Source organism: Ailuropoda melanoleuca, chromosome 1 (assembly GCF_002007445.2).
Source record: "Ailuropoda melanoleuca isolate Jingjing chromosome 1, ASM200744v2, whole genome shotgun sequence".
Lineage (NCBI taxonomy): Eukaryota > Metazoa > Chordata > Mammalia > Carnivora > Ursidae > Ailuropoda > Ailuropoda melanoleuca.
In genome coordinates, this window is record NC_048218.1 from 168,269,756 (window position 1) to 168,283,295 (window position 13,540).

General features: G+C 40.4%; 1 protein-coding gene across 10 annotated transcripts in view; it reads left to right on the plus strand.

Moving 5' to 3' along the window:
• The first annotated feature begins 528 nt into the window (after window positions 1-528).
• The window catches only part of ITPRID1 (ITPR interacting domain containing 1), a 138,324-nt gene continuing 125,312 nt past the window's right edge, over window positions 529-13,540 (plus strand). For 9 of the 10 annotated variants that reach the window (XM_034670055.1, XM_019799697.2, XM_019799698.2 and 6 more), the window contains exons 1-2: window positions 529-944; window positions 12,073-12,254. In XM_034670055.1, coding sequence (XP_034525946.1) covers window positions 12,095-12,254 — 160 coding nt within the window. In that variant the 5' untranslated portion in view covers window positions 529-944; window positions 12,073-12,094. Of the gene's footprint in view, window positions 945-12,072; window positions 12,255-13,136; window positions 13,223-13,540 lie in introns of those variants that run through there. The other variant, XM_034670074.1, reaches the window with a different exon arrangement.

Genomic DNA, 13,540 nt, shown 5'->3' on the forward strand with positions numbered 1-13,540 from the left:
TTAAAATTCTTCATAGATGCTGAAATCCCACGTAAGGTAGGACTGACTGTTAGCCCTGACAGTTTGGTCCCTTTCTTTATGGGTTTGGGAATACATGTGTATGTTCATGTTTTGTTTCCTCTGAACTTTCCAATAGAACTTCCTGGGAATTGAGTCTCTCCACCTGGAATATCAAGTTCTCCCGTCCTCATCTCCAGTGATGGTTTGCAATGCAAATCGTTGGGTTGGTAACACACAGTACCATAACCATGGTAACCAAATGAAGACAAGTTTGCTTTACTTCCTCAGTGAAGTACTTTCCAGCCCTGCATTCAGACCTGAGGTTACTGCCAACAGTCAAGAGCATTAAAGGAACAGCCAGAGGGTTCATAGAAATAGAAACACAACGGGAGCCATTGTACTCCTTCCTCGCACTCCGCCCCTGAGTCCAGGACTTGTTACTAATCACTCCATCACTCCGGCCATTTCCAACTACTTTCTAACTCCTTTCTTGGAGGGTAGAGCAGAGAGAACCACTCTGTATCTTTATCCCCAACCTGACTGTAGATTTTGGCAAGCACATTGCCCTGGCTTTCCATGTCTAACTTCTAAGCAGGAGCAGATAGAAAACCTGGTCGCAGTACTGTGGTCACAAGGACTTTTTAGTGTTAGCAGCTGTGATGCTCAAGGAGACAGGAAGGCGTCCAAGGAGGAAGAGACACTTTCTGAGAACAACCACAGCAAGCTGCAAGGGCCACTTCTGTGCCAAAATTCCTTTCTTCTGGTAGAGTCGTTCTTAACCATTTGTTTGTTTGTTTCCAGCCTGTGGGGGGGAAGGGTATCCGTCCTTTGCTCTCATTTTCTGTCTGTTGGAATGCGAGTACGGCTGTGGCATGATCTGAAACTTCTTTACCTGCGGCTGTGTGACCGGGTGATGCCCAGGAAGAAAGACTATAAGCAATAAGGTAAGCAATCTAATTGTCATGGATTCTGGCCTGGGTGATTTCAGCACTCCCATGACTGCCTGGGTGGCTGCCATTAACAGGGAAAGGTTAAAAACACAGGGGATGGGAATGCTCTAGGCTCAAAATTCTTAGTTTATTGCCCCTAGGTTGTGAATACCATTTCAAGCAATGTTTCTGAGGTAAGAGGAAGAAATTATTTTTATATCCTATTGTAACTAGGGGGACCTGTGTGTCATTTTCACTGGTACTTATTACTGCGATTTAGTTCAGAGGATGATTTTCCAACTCTGTATTCCTTCTATCATTATTTGTTGGCATTCCCGTCTCCCCACAGGTCTGCATCCTTTAGACATTAGTACATATCATCTGAGCTATCCACGAGGTTTCACTAATTAATATTTCCACAATGACGAATGTCAATTTCCCACCTGGTAGGTGTTCTCACACTAAGGAATTTCTGAGAATCTAATATGGTAACCTATTGTCTTTTTAGTCTTCATTTCCTTGAATATTAATAAGGTTCACTACATTTACATATTTTAGCCATTCGTAGATCCCCCCCTTTATAAACTAGGCGCCATGCCCAACAGGGGGCTTGAACTCACAACCCTGAGACCGAGACCTGAGCTGAGATCAAAAGTTGAACACTTAACTGAATGAGCCACCCATGCACCCTGATTTCCTGCTTTTGCATTGCCTCGCTACATTGCTTCTACTTTCATGTGTCCTTTTTTTTTATTGATTTATAATTACATATCATACATCAAGGATATAAAAGTCTTTCATGTCACATATACTGTCAGTATTTTTACAGATTTTTTTAACATTTTGACATTTTTATTATTTTTGCCACAGGAAATTTTAAACTTTTAACTGGTTAAATCCATTGTGATTTCCCTTCATTGCCTTTGCTGTCATTTCTCCACAAGTTTTCACCACCTCAAGATTAGAAAAACGTTTACCAATATTTTATTCTAGGACTATTTTTATTTCATTTTTTCACATTAAATCCTCAACACTATTGGAATTTACTTTGATGAATTGTGTAGGGCTCTCTCTCTCTCTCTCTTTTTTTTTTTTTTTTTTTTTTTTTTTTTTTTTCTCTCTTTTTTTTTTTTTTTTTTGCTTTGTATATTACCCATTTTTAAATTTAGAAATAACTCTAAATTCACATACAGTTCTAAGAAATAATATAAAGTCTACCTGCCTTAATGCAGGAATCCTTCCAACAAAGCATAGATAACCTATTTCTGCGTATGCAGATTTTTATCTGGGATAGCATTTGTCTTCTCAACATAATCAATAGGTATAAAGTTGTAATATCAGGACAGTTTCTCATAATCACTTATAAGGAATAATATCTGTTTCTTTCTCTACATTCCCTGACATTTTATGGTTATGATCATGGTGGGAAAGCAAGGATGATGACACCTTTGATGTCAGAGGAGTAAAGAATATGCTAGAATGTGCCTTTGTGAATAATCCAGGTTGGAAAGAGGATTTAGACCCAGGGGCTGGCTTAAATCTTGATCTGTTCTCCTCACTACCAGCTATTTCTGTGTGTTCTTGGATGGAACACATTCTCCTTGTAGTCAAGAACTTAACCATTGTGATAGTTTCTCATTGGACTGAAATATGATGCAATTTTTATTATATAACAATATGTTTTTAAACTTGAGATGTGTACACCTGAAAATCTTTTTTAAATTATATTTTAAGGATTTTATTTATTTATTTGAGAGAGAGAGAGTGAGAGAAAGAGAGAGAGAGAGAGCACAAGAGGGGAGAGGGTCAGAGGGAGAAGCAGACTCCCTGCTGAGTAGGGAGCCCAATGCGGGGCTCAATCTCAAGACTCCTGGATCACGACCTGAGCCAAAGGCAGACACTTAACCCCCTGAGCCACGCAGGTGCCCCCTTCACCTGAAAATCTTAAAGCAAATTGCTTGACCAGTCATTTTTAAAAGATATTAGGAAAGGTGTATAGAAGAAAGGTATTATAGAGCCCAACTAAGAGTATTTGTATGAGAAATAGGCATCTGCATTGGTCAAGAAATGAACCAGTACGTATATATGTATATAATATAAAAATAACTACATATATTTAATTAGAGAGAGAGAAAGGGAGAAATTTCTATCTATCATCTCTCTATCAATCTATCAATCTGTCTATCCATCTACTATCTATCTGCCTATCTACCTACCTATTACTCACTCAATTGTGGAACCTGAGAAGTTCCATGGCCTTCCATGGGTAAGCTGGAGACCCAGAAAAGCCGGTGGTGTCGATCCATTCTGAGTCTGAAGCTTGAGAGCCAGAAGCATCAATGGTGCAGACTCCAGTTCTATAGCACGAGGATTCTGACGTCCCCACTCAACAGTCAGGCAGAGAAAAGGAGAAGTTTCTTTCCACCTTTTTCTTCTCCTCAGGCCTCAACAGATTGAATAATTCCCGTCCACATGGGGGAGACCAATATGCTTTACTCAGTCTACAGATTTAAATGCTCATTTGTTCTGGAAACTCCCTCATAGACACACCCAGAAATCATGATTAGCCAGCTATCTGGGCACCCCCTGGCTGAGACAAGTAGACACATAAAATTAATCATCACACCATCAGATAAGATGACTTGTGATTTCAGTAAGCTAACATCGAGGAACATCTGTGTAATTGTTGCAAATCCACTGCTGAATAGCCCTTTGGTGAAATTTATGCTATAATTGCTCACATGCATTTTAATCCCCCTTCTGGAATGTTTGCCTATCCATTACCCATCTTCAAGAGCCAGAGCCAATACTTCCCCTTCGAAGAAACCTTTTTATGTCCCTAAGTGAACATTTTCCTCCTTTGATATTTGAGAACAGTTGTTTTATACTTCTCTTAAAATGCATATTATGTTCCACTTCACAATATATAGTTAATAGGTACTATTTTTTGGAATCAGCTGTAAGTTTCTTTGTATGCCATAGACAGTAAAATATTTAATCGAATTGAATTAGTGGATACTATTATTGCATTTTACTTAATAGTTCATGCATACAGTGCACGTTAATGAGGAATGACTAGTGCACAGTACTGTCTCTGATGTCTCCTGAGAGCAAAGACAAGAGTCCAGTATCAGAACAATCATGGCTGATCACCCATTACTACCCATGGTCTAGGCTCAGTGCCACGGATATTTAAAAAATGTGTCGTGGTCCCTGCCTCCAGGGGGTCCATTTTGTTGAGTGGGAAGGGCAGAAGTGTAAATAAACTGCTTGAGTGTGAAAAGTGCTATCATAAGGAGTTGCACAGCTTGCTATGAGTGCCAGAAGTGGGCTAGGATGGGAGTGGAGAGTAATAAGGAGAAAGTTCTACAGAATGAGTTCTGGCTGAACTCAGTGAAATGGTGTCCAGCAAAGAGAAAAGCACTAGCAGAGGGATCTGCACCCAGTAGCAGCGGAGAGAAGGGCACATTGAAAACAACAAGTAGTTCTGAGCATCCGGCACACGGGGCACACGGGGTACACGGAGGAACGTGGATTGTGAAGGGAGATAGCCCCACATCCTCTCACTCTCCTTCCCCAGGATGAGGCAAGGCAAATGCTGAGAAGACAAGAGTAGAAATAATGAGAAAAGAAAGAATCATTGAGAAAGAAGAATCTCTTTAAAGTTGGAAAGGGAGCGGAACAGGGCTTGCGGTAGGTGAATCAGTCAGTTCAAAGTTCCCAGCCTCAAAGGCTTTTCAAGTTTCTAGGAAGCTGTATGTATGGTTCTCGACTATATTCTTAATACTCTTTTGCTTATTTCGCCAGCAAAAGATGAAAACTCCAAGTCTGAGAGAACTGATTCTGGATTCCAACTTGGGCACAACTGCCTTGTCTTTAAATCCAGCTTGCTCCTAAATGGCAGGAGAGAGCACCCTTCACATATTTCACGGTGGGAGGAAGCCACCCACAGAGCAAGTCATCACAGACTGCGCGTTCCTCCCAGCAGAGTGTTGACAGAACGCTCTCTTCTCTAGGATATGCCTCTACTTTACTGAATCACTTGGAAATCTTTGCCCATATTTATGGGACTTCGATACTTGGACAGGGAGGAAGAGCAGAAGGGCATTCTGGCCTGGCTTTGTTGCTTGAGTTTTTGAGTGGTCTTCCAAGTAATAGGAACAGTGTTTTATTCTTATCCCTTGTATAGTTTTGATGGACATAGCTTTAAAATATTTTTAAAACGTGAGCTCCATTGGTCAAACTAATAGGCTATGTGGAGGCTAGAAATAGAATAATTGTCGTATGGAATCATCTCATCTCATCCAATTCTCTCATATTATGCAAGAGGAAATTACATTCCAAGACAACTTGAAACCACATGCCCAATGTCATACAACCAATGAACTATTTGTTGATTAATTAAAATAAATTACATTTTGTTTCCCTGGTGATGAGTTAAGATCTTTCATCTGGTGTTAGCTGTTAGAAGTCACGTAGGGGAAGATAAAAGAAGGTATTTACTCAGATACTTTTGGTTGAAATAGTGGAAGTGGGCATCAGGTGATTACCCAGAAAATTTTGCTTCAAAATGCAGGCAATATGTATATATATAATTGAATATATATTGATATATATGTGCATGTGTGTGTGTAAATATATATGTATCTGTATATAATCGGATCACTTTTCTAACTCAGGTTACATTGTTTCCTGATACCATATAGGTATTCCTTGCAAGTTTTAACTTTCTACCTATTTTTTAATTGCTGAATATCAAAGTTTTATCAATGACTTCATAACCAAATTTGCATTGATATTTCTCAATTCCTTTTTGGCATTCATTTAAACAGTAATTTATTCAGCAAACATATACTGAGTACCTTTTTCTTATGACTATGATATGAGAGCTAAGATCTCTGTCCTGAAAAAATCCCACAGTGGTTAAACAGAATTAGAACTAAACTATTAGATCCCAGAGGAGCAATTAAAGCCACACTCATATAGGGAGAGCATGTAGATAGAGGAGATAAGAGGGACTGAGATTTGAGGTGCAGAACACTTAAAATTTAGAAAAGCCAGGTGCACCTGGGTGGCTCAGTCGGTTAAGTGTCTAACTCTTGATCTCAAGTCAGTTCATGCTCTGAGGGTAGTGAGATCAAGCCCCGTGTCAGGCTCTGTACTGGGCATGGAGCCTACTTAAGATTCTCTCTCTCCTTCTCTCTGCCCCTTGCCCCACTCTAAAAAAATTTAGAAAAGCCAGCAAAAGATCTTGAGAAAAAAGCCTTGAATGAGATAGGAGGAAATCTGAGAGAGCATGGTATTAAAAAAACAAATGAAAAGATTGTTTCCATTAAGAGGAAGTGGTCAACTACTGAAATTCTGAAATGATAAGAACTGATAGTTAAGTGTTAGCATACTGATTTGGGTGGGTAATAAGAGAGTGGGAGGTGTAGATGGTGCTGTACCTCTGAGCATTTGCTGTGATCCAAATAAGATTACAAGCTCGCACTCACATCAGGTTGACAGCAGCGGAGGAGGTCAATGTGAGATATATTGTAAGGGCCCTTCTCTCACCCTCTTTTGAGTGACTTGATGTGAGATGGAAAAGGAACAATGGAATTAAGGAAGACTCATAAGTTCTCGGCCTGAGCAACTGCCTGAATAGTGGCAACATTTATTGAGATGGGGAACACTGGAATATAGGGGATCAAGCAGCAGTCAAGGAAAGAGTAAAGAATTCGGGGTGGCACATATTAAGTTAAAAATGTAAGTATCCAAGTGAAGATATCAAGTAACTAGGAATACCCCATTCTGAAGCTCAGGTCCTCTATTCTAAGATTTGGAAATGTGAATTCAGGTATCATCATGAGTTGAATAGAAAACAGGAGTAGGCATTGGAGAGAGATTGAAGGGTCAAAGGAGGATTATTTTAAGATGAGAGACATTATAGCATGTTGTAAGCTAAAGGGAACAATCCAATAAGGAGGAAAAATGGTGTCCAAAGTCTGTGAGTAGAATAGAGGTGAGAAGGGATGCTTGAAATTGGGAATTTGGAGGTTGTTCATTTATAGTGATGAAGCATGACCATGGGAATTGAGTGGAGAGAAGGAATGTTGAAAGTGGGCAGATTATTGAACTGAGTGGTCAGGTGTTGATGGGTCATCCAGATAGACAATGAAATCTTCCAGGAGGATGACAGAAATACCATTCCATTTTCAGTAAGCGAGGGTAAATGTCCTGGATGTTGATGACAACATAGCCTGATAGTTTATGCTTCAAAGGAGAGAGGAAACAAGATCTGAAAGCATCAGTGAGGAACATGGAGGAACTTTATACCATCTCCAAGGTTATGGTCCTGACTCAATGGGTGAGAAAGAAAAAGCCACAGTCTGAGAGAGGGGCAAAGGAAGCCATGTTCAGGTTTCAATTAGAAAAAGGAGACGAAGGGACATTCAGTGAAGAGCTTAGGATAAAGGGGATGTGGTAGGTGACAGTCCATGAATTCCAGAGGTCACAGGCATTGGGAGCACCTGGGGAAGGTGGGAGGTTGGGCCAGATGAGGCAATGTCCACCACCACATGAGCAGGGTTCAAGGGCATGATGGGATTAGTCCTATGGTCTCTTACAGTAAGAAGTGTGAATCATTTCTCTTAAAGTGTCAGCCTCCCAGGACTGGTCTCTTAATCTGTGGAGGGAAGCGAATGATATTGAGGCTCATGGCAATCATCTTTTTGAGAGCATGAGGGGCTATCAAGGCTGCCCTTTTAAACCTCTATGAGTGACATCACAGCCGGGAAAGGGACAGGTCTTCCTGGAGCATATGGTTCTATGTAGACTTCTCCTAAATTTTGGGGGGAAGTCATTGTATACGGCAGATGGAGGGGAGCAAGGCAAACCTGAATACAATTTGAGATCTTGATGAAAGGCTTGAACAGAGGCGGTAATGATGAGGATCCATTGTAGAGACATGGCGGTGGTGAGATTCCTGTGGACCCAGAATGCTTGTGGAATTTTTTTCCCGTTATGATGTTCTCTTCTTGACCACAGGTCTCCTTCAGAAGTGGAGCCAAGGGTAGAACTACGGTCTACAGTTATCAATCATAACCTTGAAAGTAAGACTGTAGTTGAAGGAATTTCCAAACTCTGATATGAGTCTCTAGTCTCAGGTAAATCTGCATTCTCATAGTCACAGAAATTTTTTATTCTCATATTTTCCAACTACATTTATTTCAATTAAGTAATCTCAAAATGACACAGATTATCCACAAACTATGAGTGTCAGATTTATCTCCTATGGAAAAAGAACCAAACTGTTACATTGATTGGTGATTCTTTTCCTAATCCTGTCAGACATTGACATGAAAATGACCTAGAGAGGCAACATAAAGAAGGAAAATAAACACTGATCAATACGGGTATTGATTATTTTATATATTTTTTTCATTAATTTTTTCCAATGGCCATATGAAGTGGTTATTTCATACTCATTACAGAGATGAAGAAATAGATTAGCAGAGATGTTTGAAAATTTCCCCAAGGAGATGTCAGAAAAGCAGCAGAGCTGAGATTAAAATCTGGAGTTATCTGACCTGAAAGCACGTACTCTTTTAACCACATAAGAACCAAGAATGCTGGCTAAGCCAGCTGGTGTCCCTTTACCAAATAAGCAATCAATTTACAGCTACAGATTATTTACCCTGGGCAGGGTTCTGTGCTGGATCTATGGGGAACACAGAGATAAATAATACACAGTCCCTATTCTCCAGTATGAACAAGCTGTTTGGCAAGAGGACCTGTTTGCATAGAGGTGAAAAAAGTTAAATAACCCCAGAGGACAAGAATGTAACCATTGTCGCTGCTTCAAGTATCAAAGTATCAAATTCTGTGATTTCACTGTGGGCTGAAAGCTTCCCATATATAGCTGCATTTGCTTAAGTGAAAGAAAATGTCATGTAAAATTAATATAACACCACCAATTTTTTTCTCATTTTGAGTATTTTAAAAAATTTGAAAACTTGATAACATTTCAGTACATTTCTCCTTTTCTTTTTTCTTTTCAGTACACGTTGCTTTAGTTTTGTTTTTACAAAATTCAGTTCTTAGTGCATCTATTGTTTTTCATCCTCTTTTAATTAAACTTGATAATGTAAGAAATGTCCCACAGTAAAGGAAGTTCTTTATATGCATAAGGGTTAATGGCATTGTAATTAGAATACAAAGGATCTGAAGAAAGGGAAGGGACCTTCAGACACAGATGGCAACATAATCTCGGATGAAGATTCACTTTGGACCAAGTGAGCATTGGCAAGAATTTTATTCCAAATGGTCCTGGGGATAAAAAGGTTAATTGAAGGATTCAGCAGAGACCACATCCCAAAACTTCTGCCCCATCAGTCCCCTGGGCAATTCAGGGCTGCCACCTGATCCGTGTCCCTTTGCACTTCAGTTCAAGCCAGTGGATGCCAAAGGAAGGTGACCCAGGCATCAGAGAATCCAAAGCAGATTTGTTTACTAACCGGAAAGGCATCCGCTAAAACAGACGGGAACAAAAGAGTTTTTCTTTACAAACTGGTCCCTGACCCTCGCCTTTAGCAAGGGTTCCCACTTTTCTTGGCAGGCTTTTTACTGCTCTAAAGCCAACTACAACCGAGCTGGCAGGGCACGTATCCTCGCTGGTTGGGCAAGCCTGGCAGCTGAGGTCAAACATGCCGTTTTAGAACGGAAGTTTGGGGAGGGACCAATAAAGCCGCACTTCCATCTAAAACTTTGATGATTTTTACAGTGTTCTATTTGAAAAAAAAGTGGTAGCTCGGTTAAAATTGGACATTGTAGTCCAGAAGCGGCAATTTGAGGATGTCAGCTGCTTGACAGCTCCTGCTTCCACCGCAGAGCAGAATCTTTTGTGCTAAATAGGACAGCACTTTGAGCCGAGGTTGCTGGAGAAGACTCTTTTGGGGTACCTTATTTTTCCATTAATACGTTATTCTTTTCTTCAAACCCTGAGCACTTACTGAGTCTGACATTCCATGAATCTTGTTGAGCACGATTTTGGAGATTTTCCCTCCTTGTGAAATTTTGCATTGCCAGAGTTGAATACACACGCAAGATGCATGGCATTACCAAAGAGGACCCTTTTTATTCAAAAGATCCAACGCGTGTGTAAAATTAAATAGCCAGAAATCAAATGCAATTCTTAAAATTTATTTTGTCTAGTGTTATAAATTCTATACCAAATAATCCTATAAAGGTTGAACTATAATCTTAACTGTATTATTTTTGTCTTGTGTTAGCATCGAAATTTTTATTTAACATGTATTTGTTCCCAGAGGATATTCTGAAAGTTAACTTTCTTTTTTAAAAAATATTTATTTGTTTATTTGAGAGAGAGAACCCGTGTGGGTGACGGGGTGGGGGCGGCCAGAGGGGGAGGAAAAGAGAACCTCAAGCAGATTCCCTGCTGACCCAAAAGCAGGGTTTGATCCCACAGCCCTGAGATTAGGACCTGACTTGAGCCGAGCTCACAATTTGAGCCAAAATCGAAAGTCAGAAGCTCAACAGACTGAGCCATTCAGGCACCCTCCAAAAGTTAACTTTCTAAAGTTGGCTGACTCAACGGCTCACTGGGAATTTAGATGTTAACTGTCCACCCTTTGCCACAATTTTTAAATAATTGACATTTCTTAGTATTTGCTCTTTTAATCATAAAATTAACAGTCATTACAATTGTCATTGATTTTTGCAGTAATTTACTATTGTAACAATAAATGTACATTTATATTTCATTTGAATTATAGAATTTTAATGTACAAAGCATGTAAGGAAACTCTCACGGCCAAATGCAGCAAGAATGCTCACCTATCCTTAAATGAAAATATTCAAATGTTTACAGTAAATCCGAAAGGCTTGCCTTGATTAAACACTGATTAGAAATGGTGGTTTAAGTCATGTGACCAGTGATTACGCGTGAGTTTAGGGGCGTAAGACATGCTGCTGAAGTGCTCTCAACTTGAAGAATAAACTAATGCAAATTCAAGTAGATACCCTGGAAAGAACTTAGTCAGAAAGTGTAGTTTTAAACCCTAGCTTTGCTACTTTAGTTTTATATGTATTCATTTAGCATCTACTCTGTGCTGGGAATTCAGCCAAATACTGGAGACACATTGATGAATAAGAGGGAGACCCTCGTTTTTAATGTCCTAATAATCTAGGGAGTTTCAACAATTTACTCAGCTGCTCTAAGCTTCTGCCTCCTCCTCTTACTCTGCAAGCCTCATAAAGATATTAATAAAGGTTAGATGAGATAACGAGGGTGGTCAAGATTTCTTGCGCCGTATGCATAATATATTTATTAACATTCTAACCGTCCCCACTGGCCTGCCGGTTGGATGGTTTAGCTTAAGAATCACGGGAATGTGCTCGGAGTCCAGTGCCGGGCTTTGAGTGCCGGTTATTGTGTAGGTATGCAACCCCTCTGCTCTTCAATTTACTATAAAATTGTGGCAATTAGATTGCTTCCTTTGTCGGCAATTAAATGAAATAATGGACGTATAGAATTCAGCATAGAATCTATCACATCATAAGTACTCCACTGAGGTCAACAGTCATTAAAACTCAGTATAATTTAAACCCCATTAAAAAATAAGAGAATGCAGGAAGATTATGAAATTTGTACAAGGCCACCCAACAAGCATAGACTTGTGAGGCTTGTGAGGCTCGTCCAGCTTGATCTGTTGCCAAAGCCCTAATTTTTTACATTTTGGGTTCTTTAAAAATATTTTTACAGATGTTAACTGTTGGATAAATTTGAAAGATACTGATTATGTTAATCAGTACTTTCAATCTTTCTTCCTGGCTGGAGTGCCCCCCCCCCCAGTCCACAGTTTCTTTGCTCTCCATCCACGTAGCAGAGCACCCGACTGGATCCACCAGAGGGTGAATGTGGCCTGATGGCAGGTGAGGCCACATTAGTCCCCAGTCTCCAGCTGCCTCTCCATTGAGACGGAGCCACTTCTCCTCACTGAGACAGGGAACTCGGCTTGGGTGCATGAGCCAGGCTCCGGAAAGACTGTGGTGGCCTCTTAGCACTCTGGCTTCTCCTTCTCACTGAGTCAAGCTTGAAAGTGGACTCATTGGGTCTGATTTGTTTGTCTCTATGTTTTAGTTTGCTGAATTACTCTCTCACAATGGCGGAGAGGTCACATGGATCCGGCAACTCCCAAGGAGGCCAAGAAAAGAGCAGGAGAGAGATCCTGAGGTCCACCAAGAGGGCGTGGGCTCCCCTGGATGAGCAGCTGCCTCCTGGCTCTGGGGAGGAAAGCCAGAGTGTCACCATCCCCATGCTGGGTGAGAACAGGCCCTCAGGGCTATTTGAAAACATCTTGCTTAGGGTGGTGAGGGTTGTGGGGGCTTGGCTGGGGGCAAATGATTCTGGAACAAACACTTGGCTTTGAAGACACCAGTGTTCCCAGAAGGATGCCAGAAACTTCTGTGTAATGGGCACTTCTGACTTCTCCCCACAGACATTCAAAACACACACCTTCTTAATGGAAATAGACCAACTTCTCCCTTTCTGCTCCAAGATCTTCTCGTCCCAAGTCCCCCAGGACCCTGAAGCTGCATGGGGTCCATGACAGAGACATGAGGCTTCCTTCAGAACCTCAAACATTCTGTTGAAAGCCTCTTATTTTCTGGGTCTTGCATGAAGCATCTGTAATAATTTTAATAGTTTAAAGAGTCATAAGTAGGGAAACACTTTTCCCTCTACTGTGATATAACTGATGGTTTTTCTTCTTTGCCCACCACCAAATTCATTCTACCTCTCTAGAGTCCCTAAATTAAAAAATAAACACCTTGCATGCCTACTTGGCCTTTCTGGTTCACCAGACACCTTGTGAGGGGGTAAGTCAGTTCTTCACTGTTCAGTGGGATAAAGTCAAAGAAAATCAGCCCAGAGTAGCCTGTAGCCAACCAGAAAGGAAAGAAATATTTACCAGGAAATTCTGCTTTTCTATCCTCTCCTTTTTTCTTGTCGACTATTTGTTAAGCCAGTGTCAAAGATCCACCTTAAAAGACTGGTGTCTTTTTAACACAGGGTGCCTTTGGCAATCCTGGGACTCTAGTGCAATTTGTCCCTGGAATGAATGCAAATTTGGTTTAGAACCTGGCAGAGAACTCCTTGCAAATAAATATCACTGGCTAGCTGCCTTAGGTAAATGTCGTGATTCAATAAGGAGAGGGTCCATGGTGATCTCTAACCGACAAGAGAAAGACAAATGTCTGGTATGCTTTTTCACTCTTCATGTTCACACCAGGTAATTTAAAATTTATTCTAATGTCTCTTGTACTTCAGTGATTTATTTTTCTTCCTTTTCACATTTTCTTTTCTTTTCTTTCTTTTTTTCTCTCTTTCTTTTCTTCTGTTCTTTCTTTCTGTTTTGATGTCAGTCATTTGGCAAGTTGATACTTCGTTCTTTCTCAGGAAAGACTGATTATGGAAAGCAGGAAGTTTTGCCTTGGGAAAATAAATGAATATGCTTGTAGAAACATGTGACTAACTATGTAGGAAATAGAGCTATGGGTGGTGGCTGGATAATGGGGTAGCATTATTTTAGCTGGTGTGCTTTGATTGA